This window comes from Chamaea fasciata, unplaced genomic scaffold (assembly GCF_029207755.1).
Source record: "Chamaea fasciata isolate MVZ Bird 193981 ecotype frontalis unplaced genomic scaffold, bChaFas1.0.hap1 SCAF_5, whole genome shotgun sequence".
NCBI classification, from domain to species: domain Eukaryota; kingdom Metazoa; phylum Chordata; class Aves; order Passeriformes; family Sylviidae; genus Chamaea; species Chamaea fasciata.
The window spans coordinates 54560972-54584483 of record NW_027094090.1 but is presented as its reverse complement, the minus strand read 5'-3'; the positions used below and the strand labels follow the sequence as shown (position 1 = coordinate 54584483).

General features: G+C 44.0%; 1 protein-coding gene across 1 annotated transcript in view; it reads right to left on the bottom strand.

Moving 5' to 3' along the window:
• The window catches only part of ITPR2 (inositol 1,4,5-trisphosphate receptor type 2), a 248333-nt gene that overhangs the window by 223565 nt on the left and 1256 nt on the right, over positions 1-23512 (bottom strand). Inside the window, exons 3-6 of the mRNA XM_066183751.1 lie at positions 22819-23039; positions 21853-22681; positions 20068-21636; positions 18249-18377 (exon numbers count right to left, since the gene is read on the bottom strand). Coding sequence (XP_066039848.1) covers positions 18249-18340 — 92 coding nt within the window. The 5' untranslated portion in view covers positions 18341-18377; positions 20068-21636; positions 21853-22681; positions 22819-23039. The remainder of the gene's footprint in view (positions 1-18248; positions 18378-20067; positions 21637-21852; positions 22682-22818; positions 23040-23512) is intronic.

Here is a 23512-nt window from a genome sequence, read left to right as displayed (position 1 = left end):
CTTAACAACCAGCTCTGTTGCAAAGAAATGAGTTTGGCCTTTTACCTTCAGGCCCTCCAGTTCGGCAGCATTCTTTTCAGCTGAAGGAAATGCTTCCAGGTCTCCTTGCACAGCTTATCCTGACACCTTAACGGAGGAAAAACACCTGCAAATAATCACTTTCTACTGGGAAAACTGGAGTCTTTTATCACTTACATATATTGACTGGGAATTAACTGGCAGAGAAACAAAGAAATCAAGTTTTCTAGAAAAGCCTGCACTTGGTGATATGATAAGTGGAACAATGATATCCACTTCATTTTTCCTTTTTAAGTGCAATCCTGCTGTACACACATACACTTATCAACACTCATGCTACAAATCCCACAGAATCCATGGGATTAAAAGATGCAGACTGTGTGTGACCTGGGAAAAAGGAACATGGTTCCTCCTTCTGGATCAGTATCAAACACAATCCAGGCACACACAACGCACCTTCTCCCTCCTGTGCCAAAGTATATACCTCAGAAAGCAAAGGCAAACCAGCTCCAGGGTTACACCTAACCCCTGTTGCAAAAGCTCTTCAAGCCAAAGCAATCAACTCTAGAAGAACTGTGATGCTATCAGAAATTTTATACCAAACCATGCTATCTTTGGTGTCTTTTCTATTGGTCTCCTTCCTGATGCAGTGTTGAGAGATATTAAAAACTCCTCTACTTTCACTGGAAAGGAAAAGAGTGTGTTCCTTGCTGTCGCCACTGCCCCAAAAAATGTGAAAAATGGCCTCCAACTCTGAGAGCTCAAAAAGAGAACAGATGCACATATGACTACTTTTTTTAAATCTCACCACTTTTCAAACCCCTCTCTTTTGTTTCTGGGGGATCTGACTCATAATTTTCAGAAGCAAACAGGAAGCACTGCAGACATCTCCAAGTATTTCCTCTCTCAACCCTCCCACCCACCCCTCTTGTCTTTTACATAATTTCTGGAGACTTTATTAATCCTTTTGCTATATTAGCAATGAAATAGCACCTTTCTACACCAGAGCTCCAGTGCACCAAGGTGCAGGAGACCCTCCTTTGCCCAGCTCCAAGGGAGAGACATCCTCATCCCCCTGACAGGACAAAGCAGGACTTTCCCTGCCTGAGGAAGCCAGGCCTTGGGGGCTGGCAGGAGCCAGCTGTGGGGAATTCACTCCCACTCCCCAAAGCAGAGTGGGACCTGGAGCAGAGAAACAGGATGAAGAAGAGTTAGAAGGTAATGTGCCGGGAAAGCCTTTTTACCTCACTCCATTTATTACAGCGCTTCCTTTCATTGTATACATGGGAAAAAATAACATTTCCCCTTCTCCACTCACCGGCAGGACCTGTCAGAGCGCCGGGCAAGCAGCTGCTTAGCAGGCTAGGCAGGAGGCGTGGCAGAGGGACAGCCTTGGGATGAGCTCCTCTGCACGCAGAGCACAGCCCTGGCTGCACCATATGGGATTTTAGCTCGTCCTGCAAGAAGTTCTTGATACCCTCACGCAACAGGAGGTGGGAAAGGCTGGCAATGGGATGGCACAGGGCTCCAAGGCACGAGTGAGGGGGACAGAAACAACATGAGGGATGACAGGAAAAAAGAAATGACCTGGTTTGAAGAAGACCATGCAGCTCCCACAAGGAACTGGAGCAAGGTCAGAATGTGATGGGTGATGGACTAAGTAGCCACCATTCCTTACTCCTCCATGACCAACTCTCAACCAGGATGGTGGGGACCATGCAGAAATGCAATGGAAAGCCACCTGTTTCCCTTTTTAGAGATGTCAACTCTCTCTGGCCAGAGTAGACAAAGTAGATGGGATACATTTTAGCAGCTCGTCTCAGGAAGAAGGCATCTGCTTTTCAGGGTGCTTTGTGTATTCCATCTCTTTGTGTCAGTGCAAGGTCTTAAATGCAATTAGAGACAAGCCTGAAATCCTGAGGTTTATTTTCATGACACCCCCGTTCCCACAGAGACTTTGTAGCAGCAACTGCTACTGCACACTCTCCCTGCAAAGGGAACCTGGACACAAAAACAAGCGTACCAAAGCTCACATCTAGTTTTAAGTAAAACTAGTTGGTACAAACAGCCTCCATTTTAAAAGTTCTAATCTAACATGGTGCAAAAATATTTAGCACAGTAAAACTATTCTAACCTTTTCCTTATCACTCCACAAAGCTCTCGGACACATTATCACAAGAGCTTAACCTGCTGCCTGGCACATTAAGATTAAAAATCTGCCCACTGCCTCAGCTACTATTCCCTATTCACTTGTGCATAGTAAATAATACTCCACAGCTATAAGCTGATCTGAACAGATAGCAAAGCACCCCACCCAAAAATCAGCTCAATTTTTATCACCTCCCCAGATTTTATGACCTAATCAAAAAGCCAATCATCTATCGCTGTGGTGCAGCTTTGCATATGGTTACACAGTTCCTTCTCCAAGTCAAACAGGACCACATTGTCTGGGATAATCTCATCCACTCACATAAACAATTAGTCTGCTATATTTTGATTAACACTTCCGTTTAAGAGGACATTGAGATGCTTCAGCCTGAGTGGCAGAAGGCCTGGCCTCCTGCTAAAACAGACATGCTCTTCCCAAGCCTCCTCCCTGACTGGAAATCCCAGCTACCAGCCTTGCCTCAAGCACCTCTCTGGAGCAGAATTCTCCACTACTTTCTGATTTGACAGATGGAAATAAAACAGCACACTTGACACTCCTTTGAGTTACAAGACCCGTAGATCACAACATTCAATAAAAGAATAAGTTGACCCAAACGCAGGCAAGGGCAAAAGTAAACATTAATCTGGGTCATTCATTTCACATTACAGCCTTTCAGAGCCTGAGGGTCTCTAAGCAACAGTCAACCCCGTTAGCACAAATCATCCACTAAATTGCTTAAGTGCATGAGCTCATATTGCTTAGAGAGGGCTGAGAAACACTCACATAAACTGTTTTGATGGGGAGCAGAAATGTGAAGCCACTGATAAAAACCAGCTTGCAGAGTAAGTGTATATCCACAGCCTCAGCAGTGTGAAGAACTATTCACCAAGGCAAAAGACACAACCATCTCTGATACCACAGTTTACGCACATATAAATTCTTCCATCAGTACAGTGCCCTAAATAAGACATCAGAAGTTAACTGCTCTCTTGTGATTCATTAAGATAGAAACAGATATTGGTTAAACCTAAGTATTATCATATTTCTGAGAAAAACTGAAGCAGAGAAAAGGATATATTCCACTGCATGTATATGCTGCTTGCTACTCTGGTTACTTAAAAGGACTACAAATTATTCCCGTATACCTCACAATGTGCTGTTCATCTGGCTGGACTGCAGCTTTGTGTCAGCAATTATGTGACTTGGAAGTGAGCTTGAGCCTTTGTTCTTTCTTTTTTCTAACCTTTAATCTGAAAAGGTTTTAGAACATGTTTTTGTTTATTTTTACCTTTTAAGTTTAATTTTTGTCATAGAAAAAGAACACCAAAAATAACTAATTGTTTGTGTTTAAAGCTCTGTGTTTACACAACAGAAAACCTTGTCTCTTACTTGTCATCCTGAAATTTGAACAAAGTATCACAGCACTTCACTCACCAAAGTCCAGCTAAGTTCCTGCCAACTAACTTTGAAGAGATCCTGTCATAGCTGTAGAGCAGACTTTCAAAGGCATTTAAATCAGATATTCTGCTAACTTACTCTGGCAACATAGTGCCCAGAAAATAACTGACCAGCAAGTGCTCAGTTCTCTATCTGCAAGGGACAGCACAAATATCCAATTTCTCCCCCTCTCAGCTCACTGTAGCCAAGGCGGAAGTAAAATGAGACTTCACAGCACTCCCTGTAATCCCCTGTAGGCAAGACCCATTTGAAAGCAGCCGTTGCCACATTAGGGCTAATATGAATCAGAAATCCAGACACACAGAATTTCATCTGGACACCCAGGTGCCAGTTTAAGGTGGGAACAGCAGCCTCCAAAGAGGAAATCCCTCACCCCTAGACTAGGACCAAACCACATGGAAAGAGCTACCAATATTCACAATGCACAGGAAAATGCTTCTCCCTCTCCTCTCCAACTAGATTAAATAACCCACATCTCATTGCATTCACAATAATTCAGTCTCATTTTATATGGAGAAGGACTGAGAACTCACAGAAGGTATTTAAGGTCCACCCTACAAAACAGATTCACATTTCTTTAGGCTGCAAAAGTCAGGGAGAAAAAACCTGTGCCAGTTTTTTAACAGAAACAATGAGTGCCTTCAACAATCCATAGAAAACAAGTACTCAGATTTGATCCCTCAAGCTACCAGTACATAAAAACAACCAAAACCCAGCCAAAACACAGAAATTCCAAAGCTCCTTCAATGGGTAACATCATCCACCAACACAGATACCCACAGCCAAGGTGTAGAGACCACTCTGACAGCATTTGAAAATACTTGAAGATATTTCATCACTCAGGCAAGCCTGTGAATACAATATCTTTGTTATTCTCAGAGGACTGAAGTGATTGAAAAGAAGAGCTGACAAGATATTTTCAGTCCTTTCAGGCTAAAGGGATAAAACTCCTTTAGTTCTTCTATGACCTCTGCTAAACTGAGATAATAGATGAAAAGCAGCTACTGAAAAAAATGCTTTCTTTCACCTCAGCTTGTTGGAAATCTTTATTCTTGATCTGGACATGAACTTGGTCTTCTTAGTCTATGTACTTGTCACCACAAGGGTAGACTATTTTAACACCTGTTTCAACTACATAGAAAAAAGGCAGAAAGGGCAATTGGGACTGAATTCTCCTTGATTCATTATGTCTCACTCACATCCAGTCAGTCCCTGGACTTCATAAACTCTCCTGTAAAATTCCAACCAAGAGATGTTCATGCTACCTAACAGGCTGGAACAAGTTTTCCAGCCTAGTGTTTGATCTTCTACACAGTCCACATTACCCCAAAAGCTCTTCATAATGTAGAGATTCGCTTTATATTGAAACAAAATAACTTCTGGAGTATAATTCATATTCTCATCCACTCCTGTTTCAAATTCCTCAAAAGCAGTGGGACACAGTGCCCTCATTTCCTTGCATCTATAAAATAAGAGAGTTGAAGGTAGAAGTCTATAATGATCCTTTCTACCCACACCCATCAGCCTGTGGGCACACTGAGATAGGGTGTCTTTTCTGGAAGCCTGCAGTCTCAAAGGCTTAGCAAAATACTTGGAATTCCAAATTCTCCTTTGATCCACAGATGATTTACTCTTGTTTATACATCGACAAAAGTCATTCAGCCAAGTTTCTCCTACTTTGCAGGGCCCTTTGGTGCCTGACTTCACAAGCACTGGGTAATTTTGTGAAATAAAGCACAACTGTGTCAGTGGGCAGTCATAACCACCAATTCTCCGGCAGAAAAAAACCCCTCAGCTCCTCAGCCACACACACTAGTGATGCCTCCATAGGACACTTTTGAGCTGGGCTCCCTCTTTTAGCTGTCCTGACAATGTCACATTTCCTGCACCGTTTTCCACTTTGTGCTTATACGCCACCAAATCACACATTTTGCAAATCAGCCATGACTCTTCCAGCACCCCCAGTTTCAGTAGTTTCAAAGCCATGATACAATTTCTGAATGAATATAACCACCTGTGTACTACTTCATTTCTAAATTTCAAATGTGCTTGATGAGATCAGAAAACCTTGATCATGCCGCTTTGAGGGAATGCTACGCTTTCAGATGATGGCAAGAGCCCAAATGGTCTCCTGTGAAAGCTTTTGGCTGATCTGAAATCTGGTTTAGGAGCAATACATTCATCAGGTGAATGATTCAGGAGGTTTTGCACCTTATTCAGAAGGTTTTGCAAGTTATGAGAAGGAAAGAAAAAGTGGTGCCTTTTTCATCAGCTATTCCTTGAAATAGTTCCTTGATTTTCTGCCTAAGGCAATATCTGCAAAGAGTTAATTTGGGTGAGGCATCAAGGTGACTCTGTTGCTCCCAGACCTGTTAGCACCCATGAAAGCACAGCCCTATTAATTCCTACAGTGAAATGTGCTAGCTGCTCTCAAGCCGCCTCAGCATAGCACTGACCACATACTTTTTCCTCAGATAAATTAAAATGAGAACATCTGAAATTTTAAGCTCCAAGAGGAGTTCTCCCCAAAGAGCTCAAAAATTTCTGTCCTATTTTGTCACCTTCTAAGCTCCCCCTGCCTTCTCATACCTGTGCTTCCACAGCTGAGTAAGTGATCTCTGAGGTCATTCCTAAAGTCAAGATTCTGCTGAGGCTCAAACACAAAGCAATCCAAAGCTCCCCTCACCTATATTTTGTGGAAAGTAGATCAGAACCACAGCAGGTATATTTTTGACCAACTCAGTCACCCCACCCTGCTGTTTGAAAGTGTCTTTGTTTGCCACTCATTTCCCTAACTTGCCTGGACAGTTTTTAATTGCTGCCCGTAAAAGGTTTCACTTTCCCCTGCAAATCGAAGTGTCACTAGGAAACCTCTTTGCTTGGACTCCTACTGATGCACCCAGCCCTTTTTCCAGATGGCATTTTTATTATTTCTTTAATTCTACTCCCAAATCTTCCAGTTCTTGTATTAGAAACAATATCAATTCTCTCTGAAATCTTTTCTTTTCTGTGATTGCTTCTTGCACCATGAAGCCACACGAATACCAGTCACAAATTTACACTTTGGAAGTTATGATACCAGATTACTGTTAGTCTGAAGCAATTATGTCAGTTCTGGAGACTTAAGAGCTGTTTCTGCCATAAAGAAAAGTTTGAGATGGTGTCAGGTATTTTTTTATCAGTCATTTGGAAGTAGTTTTATGTAATCATAGAATCATTTAGGTTGGAAAATATCTCTTAGATCATTAAGTCCAATGAGTCCGAGAACTTGAGAATTCTTGTTTTCCTGAACTCAGGACATATCAAACAGCAGGAGTTTCTTTGATAGCAGTGTTCAGAGAGAAGAGTGCTCAGTGGCACACTCATTTTATTGCTCTTGGGTCAGCAGATTTTCTTGTCTACGACTGATGTTTTCCTCTTGTGTTCTCTGTACTCATTCAGGCCTGTATACCTTGCTCTGATGATGCTGAATTTCTTTATAAGGAGTTTCTTGGGTAACACAGCCCAGTTTTTATGCAGCTTCAACAAGCACAAGTGCTTTGGGTGGTGGCTTCTATTGCTCCAGTTATCAGGTTGCAGAAAGGAAGCAAGATTTTCTCCCTCACCTCCATTACAAATGAAGAACATTTACTATACTTAACTGTCAACAAGGTTCCCCCCCATGGGTGGGCATCACAATAATGCCAGCAAGTGTAAGACTCTCTTCAGCACCGAGTTTTCTCAAAATGCTAAATTCTCTGTCTTTAGACACATACTTAAAATAAAACAACACAACTTCTGACACACAGGAACCATAGTGAACTAACTAGCTTTGTCACTACTGGCATAAGCCCAGTTACTGTGAGATAAACCAATATAAAAAATTTGAACAGCTCGCCAGATCAATGCTTATAAAAGAGCACTGGCCCAGAACTTGGAGTCTTTGGTTGTATTCCACAATTTGTCAACAACCTTGCACTTGCTCCTCTGCTCATGTCCCACCCCTTAATCCACTGTTTCCCTTCAAACATATTCATGCTTGAAAACTCAAACCAGCACTGTCCCACTTCCAGCTCTGCTGAAGCAAAACAGTTCCATTAAGAGCAGCCTAATCACAGGGACAGTTTAATCTGACACAGAAAGGAAATGGATCAGATGAAATGGAGATTTTGACTCCACCAGCCCCGTGCACAGCACAGCCTCAAATGAGCTGTTATAACCAAACTTTACTGTATCCTAGATATTACAGGGGGAGGGGGTGTGGGACATTCATTGGTCCTTGCCTTCAGTGACAGAAAAACCTGTTCAACTACAAAAGTTAATACAGACAAGACTTAATTGCCTGCCAGGTCCTGACCTTGTTTTGTTTCTGCAAGAGAAGTCACTGCTAACACAAACTGAGCAAATCCCTAACCCAGACCCTGCAGCTGCCCAGGGGGCCACAGCAGTGCCCTCTCTGAACAGCCAGGTGTCTGCCTCTGAGGGGTTTCTTGATCAAATCCTAGTTTACATTTTAATACTCCTGAAGATCTAGCCAGGGAAGTAAAAAATCTGAAGTTGTATGTTATTCAACAGGTTCTTCTGAAAAATTGTCTCATGACATCTTTGCAGTTTAAGTCCACAAATTTGCAGGTGTAGGACCTACATCTTAAAACACTTATACAGGGAATAATGCCATGAAGCTTTGCAACGATTTTGTGCTTTACTTTTTCGGAGGAAAAGAATATATAATACCATAGAATGGCCTGGACTGGAAGGGTCCTTAAAAATCATCTTGTTCCAATGCCCTACCATGGGCAGGGACACATTCCACTATCCTGGCTTGCTCCAAGCCCCATTCAACCTGGTCTTGGACACTTCCAGGGATGGGGCAGCCACAGGTTCTCTGGGCAACTTGTGCCAGGGCCTCACCACTCTCACAGGAAGAATTTCCTCCTGATACCGCTTCTAACCCTCCTCTCTGTCAGTGTGAAGCCAATGCCCCTTGTCCTGTCACTCCAGGCCCTTGCCAAGAGCTTCTCTCCATCTTTCCTAAAGGCTCACTTCAGGCTGAACAATTGCAGTTCTCTCAGCCATTCCTCACAGGGGAGATACTCCATCCCTTTAATCAGCTTGGCCAGCCTGACACAAATAAATTGTTCCATCCTCACCACTCATCACCAAAATTAAAAGTTCATTAATTTTTCTGTGTGTTATTTTGTACTTTTATGATTTAAAGGCAGGGTTATTCTTTATAAATAACATCCCACAATGATAAGTAAGGATATCTACAGAGATACCTGAAAATCTTATTTGAAACTTGGATTTCTTGTATTTAATGAAGTGATTGGCTTTACAGTCCTCACAGCAACACTAAAATCCAAAATAATTACACATCAGTTCAGGACTTAGGAAACCTGTTTGACAGAAAATTTGACTTACAGAGTTCTGTTTTTCAACCTGGGAAGCATTATAGATGTTGCTCTGCCTGATTTTTATATGGCCCTGATGGAAAACCTCATTTTACTCTATTGGAATTCCACAAAACTCTCCACTAAACCTTGACTTTTCTGCTCTCCATAAAGAGCTAAGCTCACTGAGCCCTGGCAAATTTGGAACGGGAATTTATGGATCAGCACCCTCAGTACCAAACAGCAAAGCAAGACAGTGCATTCAGCTGAAACACAGACCACCATAGCAAAAACTGATAACTGAAAAAAATTGTCCAAAACATCAAAGAAAGCACCCCTAACAGGCAGCTAACCTTTTTCACTCCACACAGTTCATTGATTTGTTTTTGTTTTCTTTTTTTAACAATGGAATCTTTAAAACCCCAACTTTCTATGAAGGCTTTAAACTTTTATTCTTTGATCAGAAGAGTGAAAATTGCTTAGTGATGCATTTGAACATTTTTGGCATTCACAACTGAACAAAGATCTGTTCTTGGTGTTTTCAAAAGTGATATCCAGTCTTTCCTAATATATTGGTTTTGCTTCCTCTCTTTATTTATTGTTTCTGAACAGTAAAAAAATATATTTTTTTACTATAGAATATAGAATATTCTAGCGAAGCACACGAGGGAGAAGCTGAGGATATCCAAAAGTGAGAGAGCTGTAGGAGTTGGGATTTTACAAATCGTGTCAGGTATTGCAAAATTCAGGACAAAACTGTACTGCTCACATCCAACTTTGCTGCCCTCTAAAGCTGCCAAGTTAAATTTTCCACATCACAGTGCTGAAAGTGACACAACTACCCAAAATTTACTCTTAAGAACTGGATTATTGTCTTTTAACTGTGGGAAGCAGATATAAAAAGTTTAGGGCTTACTATGAATTTAAGCAGTTTTTTTCCTCATTCTGCATGCTTTCAACTGCCCCTGCAGCACTGATTAACTTCTGTGTTTCAAGTGCAGGGAATAAAAAAGCTGTTTGAAATTCAAACAAGCCACTAAGAGAAAATCAAGATAAGAAGCCCAAGCATTGAATCACAAGAAGTTTCTGTATTTTGAGTTTCAAATAAAGAGCCTCGTTTCAGGGTTTGTTTGTTGATTTTCCTTTTAAATGACATTGATTTTTATCTGTCAGAGGTCAAAGAACAAAAACTTGACTACTGTTCTAATATCATACAGAAAAGAGCTGGAGGAAGCTTAACTTGGTGTCAAATCACAGAGCAAGCTGAGTTGGAAGGCAGCAACAGTGATAACCACTACATTTGGATATGCTCTTCCAGCCTCCTCCTGCCAAGCATTTTCATATAAATTTCAACCCAATACCTTCACTCATGCAGGAGCAATGACCTAAAGGGACATTTCAAATGAATTGCCCAAACTTTATTATAGAAGAAGATTACCAAATATCACAATTCATTATATTTAACTTTCCTTGTTACAAAAAGTATCACAGGCAATCTCAAAGCTGCAATTTCTTTCTGAGGAAGTGGCATTTTACCTCAGACATTCTCTTGGAGAAGGTGATATAAAACATTAATTTTCCTGGACAAAGCCAAAAACCTTCGGAACAAAAAGCAAACAACTATTCAAGTATTTGAAATTTCACCAGCCTTAGTAGAGACCTCAAACATTTGAAATAGCAGTAAGTAAACAGTGGCAACGGCAAGCTGACTTCTTCCCTTTGAAAAGAACCAAGTTTGTCAGTAGCTTTCAGAGCTATTTTCTCTCAGCAGGGTCTGCAGATCTCTTGGTAACGGCAGCTCCTGCTCCTCCTCAGCCCCACTTCCTTTCTAACACTTGCTCTGCTCGTTTCTCATCCTAAATTCATCAACACACCTCTCTTCCTCCTTTTCATCATCCAGCAAGGGAGCGCTGGAAGGACAGGGGAGGCTATTTTCCTCACATGCTTTTCTGCAGCCTATAGCCCACTCCTCATGATCCTCTTTCCTTTGTTACTAAGCAATGAGTAAGAATTGTTTTGAAGTCACATACTTTGGTCAACACCTTGTTTCTACTCAACAACAATCAAAACACGCAAACAAATGAGGATCAGAGGTAGACAGAGACTGAGGCACAGAAAGAGCCACAAAACCAGCAACAAGAGCAACAAGACCATTCCTGACACAACCTTTTGGCTACCACAGCCAAAACAGCCCCTCAAAACCTCAAGCAGTACTTAATATCAGACGTGAATGAGTACATTTTAACCCTGTATTTTTCTTGTTTAACTCTGTTTCCAAAGCCTTACCTAGCAAGAATGTCATTTCTCGGTTTGTTTCATATTTGAACTGAACTGAGGCACTAAAACCAGAAATTATTTTTACTTCTCCAGAGATAGGGAACGCAAAGCAGTTGGACAACTGAAGGTTCGCCTGTGACCCCCCCACTCCCACGAAAGGAATCTGGAAATCCTGGGAATCAGGATTCACCTCCCACACAGCTGCAGGTCAGGTTGAGGGCTCTTGATGCCCAGTTTACTGCCAGGTAAAACCGCTGCCCCCCAGCAAGAGGCAGGTATCTCGACAGCCCCTGAAGTCTGACAGTGAAATCCTTCCTCAACTTACACCTGCTAAACCTGGGCAAAACTCCACAGGGGCAGAGAAAGACAAGCCCTCCATGCTGGAGAAGTGGCTGGAGAGAGCCCTGAAGCTTGGGAAGACTCTTGACACACATCTGCAAGACACTTGGGGTTTTTTAAAAAACAGGGATAACATGCTTTTTTTTGTTTGGTTTGGTGGTTGTTTGGGGTTTTTTGGCTAAACCTGTTCTCAGAGAGGCCATTTTACTTGAAACTTTCCACAGCAAATCATCCAGCTCCAGGCATCTACCCTGGGTCCCAAATATCAAGGTTTAGCACCATAAACAGTGGAAACCAGGACCTGTGTCAGGAAGTGCCTACACACCTACATAGTGGTGGAACTGCTGGTTCCAGTAATTAGATGGAATCAGATTTACAAATAACAAATGAAGATTTAAAGGAATCATTCATAAGGGGGATTATGTCCTTAATGGACTTAAAATATCAATTAAAACATCTGATCAAGTGACAAAACAGAGCACAGACAAGGTAAAAAGTAAACCTTGAACTACTGTTGGTTTTCTTTTCTCCATTTTGATACCAACAGTATCAAAGTGATGGAGCTTCACCCGCATCCCTTTCCTGCTAACAAGAAGTGGCTGACCTTTCAAAGCATGCAGAAACCAGACTTTCAGGTGTAGAGGACATGGCTTTGTGCTGTTGCCCAACAAACAGGCTCAGGCTTCAGCCGAGCAGCACCGGCAGTGGAGGGTTCCAAAGACCTTGCTGTGCTGTGAAACACCTTGGCTGAGCCAAGGTCCACATGCCCCTTGGGAAACAATCTTCCAGACTGGGGAAGTCAGAGATTGACTGACTTCCTCCTCTGCAGTACTTTTAAAATACAGGGTAACTGTGGTTTCTAGTGACACCAAGAACCGCACGAAGCTGGTCTTATTTAATCCCCTCATTATGTAAAAGCAAGGTAAAAAAGACTTCGGGTCACACAGGTCAAACAATCTCCCCTCTCTTTCCTGACTACTCCCACATCACCCACAGCCCAGGTGAGAACTACAGAAGCTGGATGTCCTATCTCCATCCAAAATCCAAGTCCTCTCTTATTTCCAGTTACCACCACAGAGCTCATGGGTAAAACTCACTTCCACATCAATCCAACAGTTCCTTCCCTGACTCCCATTTTCTCTCCATTTCTGTTTGAGAATGAGCCCTTTGAACCAAGGATATTACATTTAATCATACAGCCTCATAAATCATACTGCTGTAATTAAGTCTAATGTTATGTTCCCTCACACCGAGGCTGTGTTCTGTGAACAAGTAAAACTTCTGAAACAAACCAACTTCCCTTGGGGCCCATGGCCTGCTGCATTCCCCTGAGGCTGCTTTGTGGAAAGCTTTGTCTCATTGTTTATTTAAAGATGGCATTGCTGTTAGAGTATTTGAAACAAGCATCAAAATAAGGTTGTTATAAAAGCTGGAGCCGTGCCTAATTGCTGGTGAGAGTGGGTAATTACAGAGGATATGAGCTTTGATATATAGGTTGAATAGCAAGGTATGCAAGATACAGAGGTGTATTTATATGCCTACATCTCCACTTACATGGCATTTATTGTAAGATCAATGAAAGTAGTTAATAATGCATCTAATAAAGCTTATTAGTTATCACAGAAAAGAAATACACTGTGCAGCTGAAAAGTGTACATCACCATATATTCAAAGCAGATGCAGAATTCAGATCAGGGCTGCTGCATTAGAAAGACAACCAAGAGAACATATTCTTGAAAATGCCAATCCTACAGAGTATTTTTTAAAAAAATCAGAATCACACAATCAAAACTGTCAAATTTCATTGGTTCTATCAGTCTAGAGGATAAAGTACCTAGGAAACAAAACATACAAGTACTTTTTCCCACAGAAAAGCTGAAATTCATACTCCCTTTTAGGGAGTCTCTCTTTTAGGTATTATTTGATTCTCTATGTGTCTGAATCAAATTATGATTAATTCTAGTTATGCCACTCTCACTTTCTTCAGGCTTTTTATTCTTTTCTGACTAATTATCTTTTTCTAGTTGGCACATGAAAGAAAAATTTGCTATTAATTAAAGGACAGATACTCAGTTCCTTAACCATAGGATGAAAACACTGCATTGGTGTCCTGGAAGCATCATCAGTCACTACATCTTTTCTCTTAGCACCATTTCTGAAGCCACCAAGATGACATATTTTAGCCTTTATTATATTTGCAACATTTTGGTTTATGCTACTTCTTAAGCTCTTTCTAATTAATCTTGTCTCTTCACAGAGTAAGATTGACTCAATCCCTCTGTGAAGCCGAAGTTCCACAAGACAACTAATTCACAAAAACCCAGTGAAGAAGCCTGAATAAATCTGGGATATTTTGAGTAAGAAAGTTCCAGCAAGCACTCCCACAAATTAGGAGAAATTGTCCGAGAAAAGTCAACATTACATGCATGGAAACGAGTCCAAAATATTTTATAACACATTTTTTGCTGCTAATTAGAAGCAAATCTCAGTACCCCTCGTCATCCAGGGCCATCTATCACAAAGCAGGCGGGTCCTGCTGCATGCCCCATTAATTATGTTCCAGAAGATCTCTCTCTGCACATTTATGGAGGTGAGACAGGAATGCAGCTCCCCATGGTGACTAACAGGCCCATCGTCAAACTTTCCTACAGCTGATCCTGGCCATTGTAATTACTTACTTTTTTTTTCTTTCCCCACCTCTCCAGGCAAGAATATTTTCTTCCCCTTATTGTACTGATAGGTGATTAATGCAGTTTTAATTGCCACCATGCATCATTGAGAGCATTTACAGCCAAAATACTGGGAAAGGTGGTCTCACCACCAGCCTAGGACAGTGTGAGGATCACTGGCTTCATTGCCTGGCCCTGCCACACATCTCCTGTGGGACATAAGGCCTCCAACTGGGCAGAAGTCAAAACATACTGCAAGCAAAGAAATAAGGAAAAGGCCTACAGAATTAGCACAGTTCAATAATCCAGTATCAAACTTATCTTGCAATGACAGAATGCTACCAATGGATGTAAATTCCTTTTCCCAAACATTTCCTCGACTATCAGCTCATATGTCCAAAAGCATTCTCATTTTTTAAAAGGAAGGAGGGCAGGTGAGGAAACCCACACTGCCTTGAGGTTGGAAAGACAGACTACACATCATCAATATCTCAAAGCAGCATCCAAACCCAGAGGAAGCCGAAAGCCAAGCAGAAAAAAAGAGCAGGGAATTTCTTGGGCTTTCAGCACCTCAAGAATCTAAAGGTCTGCAGTAGCCAACAGGGAATGCTGAGGCCTGAAACCTTCTCCTTTACCATGATCCAGAGGTGCCTCTCTCCGTGTAGGATCCACAGCCTAGAACATTCTCCTGGAGACCGATGGTTACACCTCTTCTCCCAAAACTCCTCTCTTTTAAAATATAGACTGAGGAGCAATAATTGGAGCAGCAGCGCCCAACTTCCCTGCTCCCATCCCACCCTACAGCACTAACCCCAGATGCAGAAGATAGGTTCAGTTTCGTCTTCTGACTAAGAGGGATCAAAGCTGAAAGCAGAGCCTTCATGCTCACATCCAACAGCTGTTCATAGCACTGAAACCATTCTGAGACAAGGAGGGCAAGGGCAAGGACACAGGCTTCTTCCAGCTCCAAGATGTGTCCCAAGCCTTTGGGACCCACTTACAGAATGTAGTTCCAGCAATTCTCAAACCCTCTTTGTAGAGGGAGGTGTGAAAAGGCACTTCTGCCCTCACCTAGCACCTCTCAGCATGCTCACCTGGACACAGGGCCACAGATCCTGTGTCTCCAAAAAGGAGATGGTTTATACCTCCTCAACTACACCAGAGCAAGATTTCCACACTAAGGTTACAGTAGATATTAACCTGGCCCAACACATGATCTGGACAGCTCAGCTACATCTTCCTCTCTTGCTTTTAGTTTTCTGGGAACACTGAGCATGTGAAAATTTCTGCACTGGCAAGTGAGGAAAAAATACTCCAAAATTCAAGAAACAGCCTATGCTTTGAAATCTCCCTCAAAACTCATGTGTTGAGCTGGATCAACCCTTCAAGGAGTGACATCCACTGATGTGACAGACTTGCCCTGCTTGGAGAGATTCTATGCACTTTTATACCTTATTTATAGAATGGCCTCGCTCATGCTTTGTTTAAGAAACAATTAGCCTTTGACAGCTTAAAATAAACAGGACTCTCTCTGCCGAACAGTCACTAGCCCTGAGCTGGATTTCAAGGTATTGAAACAGCATGAGACTCCCCAGTGGGCTCAGTAGTGTAAGAGAGGTGCTGGGCAAGCTAACCCTACAGAACAGCACCCTGAGCAACCTGAGCAAGAGTAATCAAACAAGGACTCACATCAGACAAAGGAAGCAAGTGATCATTCCCAATCCTACCCCACTTCTCACCAACTAGGGGCACCTTTGGAAGGTTAGGCCTCCTCTTTCCAGAGATTTGCAGAGAACCTGCAGGAATGCAGAAGGTCCAGGAGTTCAGCAATGTACACCAAAAGTGCAGCTGGCCAAACGCCAAACTTTTTCCCTGAACATAAGTGATTTTTCTGCCTCCTGTGTTGCTGCAGCCAGTCCAAAGGCAGCAATTGCAATAGCTGGCACAGATAATGTCACTTGGCATCACAATTTTAAATTTCAGTCCAAGCTCTTGTACCACCAGCAGAGGGGTCAGCATTCCCATTGAGTAGCCATGGGAGTTTTCCACTGGTGACTTCAAGCTTCCTGGAGCTCCTCCACTCCAGCCTCCTGGTTCTGCAGCTGCCTTTACCGTGCCAGGCAGCAGGGCACAAAAAAAGCTGTGTTGAAAAGCCAACAGCAGTACATCAGCATTCTTGAACTCCTGTCTCATCCCAGGTAATTTTCTTGAGCCGGGTTTTCTGGCTAAAAGAGAGCCTGGATAGAAAACGTTGGCTCAAGCTCACTTGTTTCTTCTAGTAAAGAGCTCTCATGTGCCCTAGGGAAGCCTGGATCTTGGCTTCTCCTCTATAAAACTGGGAGTAAATGTCCTGCCTTAACTCTGAGGAATCAGGGGAGGATCAGCAGTCTGAATCCTGTGGCAGGGCGATGCCAACACATATTCAAGTGAGAGTTGTAGGAGCACCAGCCACAGCTGGAACATCCATGACATGAGCAGGTGTTCTCAGAAAGGAGGAACACAATGAAAAGCAAAAGCACGGCACGCTCAGCTTCCTCCGGATAACAGAACCCAGTGATGAGACAAAACACCACCAGCAACCAACAACAGACTGTGCCAGCAGAAAGGAAGTGCTGGGGAGAACAAGAATAAGAAACAATATCCAGCAATGAAAAGCTGCAGAAAGCAAAATTTTTCAGACAGAATTTAAAGTTGTAAGAATCAGCAAAACAAAAGATGTAGACAACACGGGGAGTCACGGAGAGACGAGGTGCCAAATTAACAAATAGAGGAACAACATGGAAAAACACTTGTCAACAGATCAAAAGAGTAAACAGCAAGGATTGGATGCAATAATAAGATTTCAAAAAATATAAAAGACCTTGAACACCAGCTCTTTTCCAGTAACAGCAGCACACCAAGTTAAACTAGACATTCATTGTTTGCATTTTCACACCAACAGTCCCCCCATTGCAGGGATCTCAGAACACAGGGAGCCTAACACAAACACAGGAGCGACACCCAGGCACACATTAACTTGCCTTAGCAAGTTTCACTGCTACTCCGAGGGTACCAGTAACGGTTAAGGAGATATTTACTAGAGTTTGACCTGCCTTGCCAAGCGCGTCACTTACAACCATGCGGCACAGGAGCTGCTTCCAGAGGCAAAGGTTTCAGGGCATGCCACAAAGCCACTGGAGCTCCTGCAGCCCTCCGGCAAACATCAGAGGGAACCACGGCACCCTCGGGACAGGTCACTGCAACCCAACTACAGGATGGTTTTTAAAAATGTATCAACGTAAAGAAATGTATCAGTGTATCTCTGTCACTCTGCTCTGAGGCTTTCCCTCCTGGATTCCAAAAGGGTGATTTAAAGCGGTCACGGTTAATGAAGACTTGAAACAAGCAGCGGTTCAGTGAAGCAGCCACAGCTAAAATATATCTTCTCACCTCGCAAAGAGAAAGAGCTCAAGGGAAAAGCATCCCCATGAAGCTAAATATCTGATTATAACTATCTCATCACTGACAACCAGGTTGTGCCGGACACAAACCTGAAATAAAGGGATGCACATTTAACGAGATGATTACGATGATGAGCAAGAAAGCAAAGGTTTTGCCTTTTACGTCTTTGTCAAAAATTCTCGGATGGGCGATTAAACTTAATTAATTAATTAAGAGGCCAGCTATACATAAAGACCGTAGGAAGGCGTTCGAGCAGGGCACAGAGCGGGCTCTGGTGCTGCGCTCGGGGCCGGCGCGGGGGCGCAGCCCCGGCAGGAGCCGAGCGGGGATCCCGGCACCGCCGCCGGCACCGCGGCCGCCCGGGCCCGGCTCGGGAACTTCTCTCATCCCCTGCCGCTCCCCATCACTTCCTACTTTCCCCGCTCCGCCGAGCAGCGCTGCCGCCCCTTCCTGTGCCGCTGCCGCCGGCGCTGCCCGCGGGCCGGCTCCGCGCAGCGCGCACGGCTCCGCCGCCCGGCCCCCACTCACCCCAGCGTGCTGATGAACCCATTGACGGAGCCCTCCGCGTACAGGGACACGATGTCCCCGATGTACAGAAAGCTGGACATTTTCTCAGACATTCTGGTTCATTTTCCAGCTGGGTTCCGCTCTCCTCCCCTTCGAGGTGGAAAAAAAAAAAAAAATTAAAATTAAATCGAATCAAATGACAGCGATCCGTGGGGAGGCCGGGGGCTGAGGCGGGCGGGCGGGGGGCTGAGCGCGGCCCCGGAGGCGCCGAGAGGGCTGACAGGAGCGCGGTGCGCGGCTCTGCTCGGCCCGGCCCCCGCCCGCCCCCCGCGCCTCCGCCCCCGCCCGCCCCCGCCCCGCCCCGGGCCGGGAACCGAGCCCCGGGCCGGGAACCGAGCCCCGGGCAGGCAGCCCCGGGCTGCCCGCCGGCCGGGAGAGGGGCTGCCGAGAGCCCCGGTCAGTGATTCCCCGCGGGCGGCTCCCCGGGGCTGGAACCCGCGGGGGCAGAGTCTGAGGGGCGCAGAGCCGAGCCCGGGGGGCGTGAGGGGACGGCCACCCTTCCCCGCAGCCGCCCGCATCGCTGAGAGAGTGTGCTTGGTGTGGTCGCCAAAAGTGTCACCCTCTGTTTTATGGCTTGCAAACTTCAGGAACCACAACTCCTTTAGGTAATGTTTTTAATGAGAAGCAGACCATGCCGCAGTGCCGTGCAGTTCACCGAATCCCAGGATGGGTCAGGCTGGAAGGGGCCACAGTGGGTCAGCTGGTCCCATCTCCGTGCTCCAGCAGGGCCATCCCAGGGCACAGGGCACAGGATTGTGTCTAGATGGTTCTGGAATATCCCCAGTGAGGAGACTCCACACCCTCTCTGGACAATCTGTTCAGGGCTCAATCACTACCCAGGACAGAAGTTCTGCCTCTTGTCCGGGTGGAACCTCCTGGGATCAGTTCCTGCCCGTTCCACTGGTGCCATTGCTGGGCCCCCCGGAGCAGAGCCCGGGCCCTGCTTGGAGCCCTCCCTGCAGACAGGGACACCCAGGGCTGAGGCCCCTCTCAGCTGAGGCTCCTCTCACCCCCTACAGCACACATTTCTTTAAGAAAATTACCACCAATTTAACAATTTAAAAACCCACTCTCAATGTAGAGAGCATTCTGAAAGCCCTTTCTGCCCAGGCCATTGCAGCCTCCCCATGCTCACCAGAGAAAGCTGCCAGGGATCCCCCAACACAGTCAGTTGGAAGAGGCCGCAGTTGCCAGGGAGGCTGCAGCCCACGCTGCGGTGCTCAAAGGGGCTCAGGGGAATTTGGGCTCCACAAACCCATTCTACTTCAGTTCACCGCCCAAAACCAAGGACCAGCTCGCCAAACCATGCATCCAGTATTGGATGGAGGTGTTCAGTTCCAAGATAAGGCTATCCCCAGCAGGGGACACTTATTCTTAAAAATACTGTGTATTCTTTAAAGAAAATTGTGATTTTCACTAATGGTTGTAAGAATCAAACTATTTCTATTGTTTATGATTTTTCAGGTGTAATTTACCTGAGACAGCTCTCCTAATTAGAAGCAAACTCAGTAATGGTATTTGTTAACCACTGATTTTTTTAAAAAATACTGTTTGGAATGAAAAGAAAAAAAAAAGGCTGATCAAGTACTAACTCTGAAATTATAAGAATATTAATCTAGTCTCAGGAGTATGCAGACTGCTGGTAGTGAGTAACAAGCTGAGGGTTTCGTGCTTAAATTTTATCTCTCAGATCTATAACTTCCAACCTTGTTGCACTTCTGACCATAAATTGTTGAGATCAGAAATGATGAGTCTCCAAATTTAAAAAAAAAGGTCTTACCATCTAGATGTATGTTATGCCATTCTAGAGGTTCCTTTTTTGGTCTTTTATGGTGAATATATTGGATTTGCTTCTTTCTTTCTGCTGGGATAAAAAGACACCAGCTAAGACCCCTCATGGAGACAGGCTGAGAGAGTGGGATTTGTTCAGCCTGTGGAAGAGAAGGCTCTGGAGAAACATTATAGCACCTTCCAATACCTAAAGGGGGCTTACAAGAAAGCTGGAAAGTGACTTTTTACAAGGACATGGAGCAATAGGAGAACAGAGAATGACTTTAAACTGGAAAAGGGTGGGGTTAGATTGGATATTAGGAATAATTTCTTCCCTGTGAGGGTGGTGAGGCCCTGGCACAGGTTGCCCAGAGAACCTGTGCTGCCTCATCCCTGGAAGTGTCCAAGGCCAGGTTGGATGGGGCTCTGAACAGCCTGGGATAGTGAAAGGTGTCCTTGCCCATGGCAGGGGGTGGCACTGGCTGGGCTTTGATGTCCATTCCAACCCAATCTATCCTGGGATTCTGTGTACACATGCATACAGGCCCCAGATCTGGCACTTCCCCAGATCCTTCCAGCTCAGTCTTCTGGAGTCACCACAGTTGTTAAATCCTCCCTGGAAAAGCCTTATGAAGAGAACAGGTGCCAGAGTCCTCATTCAGGAACCTGCCCTTGCACAGGAAAACCAAAGATGAGGCCCTTCAATCTGCCCCAAACACACACAGCAAACCCCAAAGCTGGACTAACTTAAAACACACCAGAATTAGAAACTGAAAGTCCAAGCAGCACAAGGCACCAGAGGGCAGAGAAGCTCTGGCTCCCTGCCCACGTGCTGACTACGTGAAAAGCATTGAGCCAGGGGCCCTCCAGGAGCCACCACACAGAGGGTTCAGGTGTTTTATGTCATGGAAATGTGGTTCTGGACAGCTTGAGCTGAGCAGCAAAGGCTTTACAATGCACTGACATTATCCTTTACCCTCCTGACCCTGTTTATCTCAACTGTTTTATACCAGGCTCTAATGGCCTAATTAAGATACTTTAGCCAGGGCGGTTTCACATTTCCAAACAGTAAATGAAATCCTGGCATGCCTTAGATCAATGGGAGTATTCCTGAGAATGAACTTCAGAATTTGGCCAAGCAGAAGGATTGTCTGTCCTTGGTGTGCCTGGGAGCAAAGCTCCATTTGGGACCATTCTGTTAGGGTGAGACAGCTCTGTTGCCTAAACACAGGTTACAGGGGCTGTTTGAAATGTCCTTTGGCACCTGAGACATCCCTGTGGGTTGTCAGCAGTGAGGCAGGATTGATGTGACCTTGACAGCTCTGCCTGCATAGGGAGAAAGGGCCCCACAGGTTTTGCCACTGCAAGAAGGTCAATTCAGGTCACTTCAGAAAATACTTGTCATATAGTTGCCATGGCAAAGCTGGAAACTGATAGGAGTCCTACACGTGCAGTCATCTTTGCTTCTTCTTCCCCCCAGGAAATCAAGGCACAGGCTGCATGCTCCTTCACTTCTAGGCTTGTTCATCTTGGCTCAGGCTGGATGGTGCCAGCAGCTGATGGTTGCCACCTCGTAGCTCTTCAATCATAAACAGAGAATGAAATGGAAATCTCAATCCAAGCAGAGAAAGCTGTTAACTAAAAATGAGTCCTATGAAATCAGCAGTTTTGCAGAAAAAGTCACATCCTGAAGGCAGTCACTCAGGCTTCATTTTAAACTATGCCATTGAAACACCCTGATAGTCTCATTGAAGTTACCAGGTGATTTTTATACTCAAAATATGCCAGCACTTACCCACTTTTCTATATGACCCACTTTTGTAGGCCAGGTCTTAGACTGGTAGAAAGATCACGCTGGAAAAGCAGATCTGAGGAACCCTTGCTCTTCTTCTCCTTACAAACAGGAAACATAAGTAGTGACAATCCTCCAGCATTTTTAACAAGCTTTAACTCTCTTCTATTAAAAATAATGATTATGCCTGAGTGCTAGTTTTATGAAGATGGTATCTGGAAAAATTTAATTAAAATGAAAGAGATTTTGTCATAACAAGTCCACATAGAAAAAGGTAAAACAGGGCCAGAGATTATAATGGAATATTACTTCATTTATCTGCAGAAGAAATACACCAGATGGGTTATGTGGATAAATATGGATATTTTTACTACAGTTTTAACCTTGTAATTAGCTGCAGGGTGAAGGTGAGGCTGCCTAGTCAATAACTGGGATGTGTTTTCCATCAGTTATCTCTGGTTCCAAAGCTGGGAATACAGGCTTTGCTGTGAAACAGGATCCAGATGCAGGAATCATCAGCTGGTGCTGACAGACTGCCCTGGTGCACATATTCCTCTGTGCATTGTAAAAGTGAGGAAGTCTTCCTTTCTCAACTCTCATTTCTAGTCTATTACTTATTTTCAGAGAAGAAAATATTCGAGCAATTTCTGCAGTGGTACTCTGACATTAAGTCTCTTTATAGAAGTATTTGACTATATTTTAATGCAGGGAAGTTTTTCCTTGATGTCTAGGTCCTAGATTTCGATGTTCATTCCAGTGCTGAGGCAGAGGAGAAGCAGCTTATCCACAGAGAAGTCAACACAAACACACCCTTGCAACACTGAGCATCCACCTTAAATGTGAAAATACACAATATTAGAAAGCCCTCAGACTCCAAAAACTCACCGAGTTAAACAGACCAATGTCATCCTATTCCTGCTGTTTTTCCACCCCTCACATCTTAGGAAGATGTCTGAATTTCCTACTCACCTTGTTTAAACAGGGGAGGCTCCTGACAGAAGCTGAGCTTTTTATGCATTTGAAAATGGTCTGATTGGAAAGGTTTTAATCTCACACCTACACAGTCTCCCTGCTGGGTGAAGTTACAGATACATGGGCCACTCCAGGGAAGCAAACTGAGCCAACCAGAGCTTATACAACAGGCAGCATTGATGTTTGTTTTCTCGAGAGCAGAGGATAGTGCTTTCCAGCTGCAGGGGAAAAGGGGGAAGAGAAGAATGCCTTTAACTGTTTTAATACAATAGATGTAGATGGGAGCAGGCCAAAATCCAGGCAGGCACCCCAGAGCTCTAGCATGAAGCTGTATGAAAGTTTGGACTCAAAGCTTTGGGTTTATTTCTTATCTTTTTAATAGACAAGAAAAAAAAAAGTCTAGACATTTTGATATTTAAAATCCAACTCTGATTTTAAAGCCCATCTGTAGCTGGAGTATTTTTAATAAACTCATATCAAGCAATGCATAATTAACAGCTTACTTGAGGAAGGCCTGGTTTATCAAGGTACCCAATGAATTTTCCCACAGCAGCTGAAGACACCCATTACCTTGTGAATATTCATGTTTGAGCCAGCCAAGTTCTTCCCTGAGCACAATGGCATTTCAAAACACTGGGATGTGTTAAATCAGCATGACTTGGCCCATGGGTTGGATCAGAGAGCTCCAGAA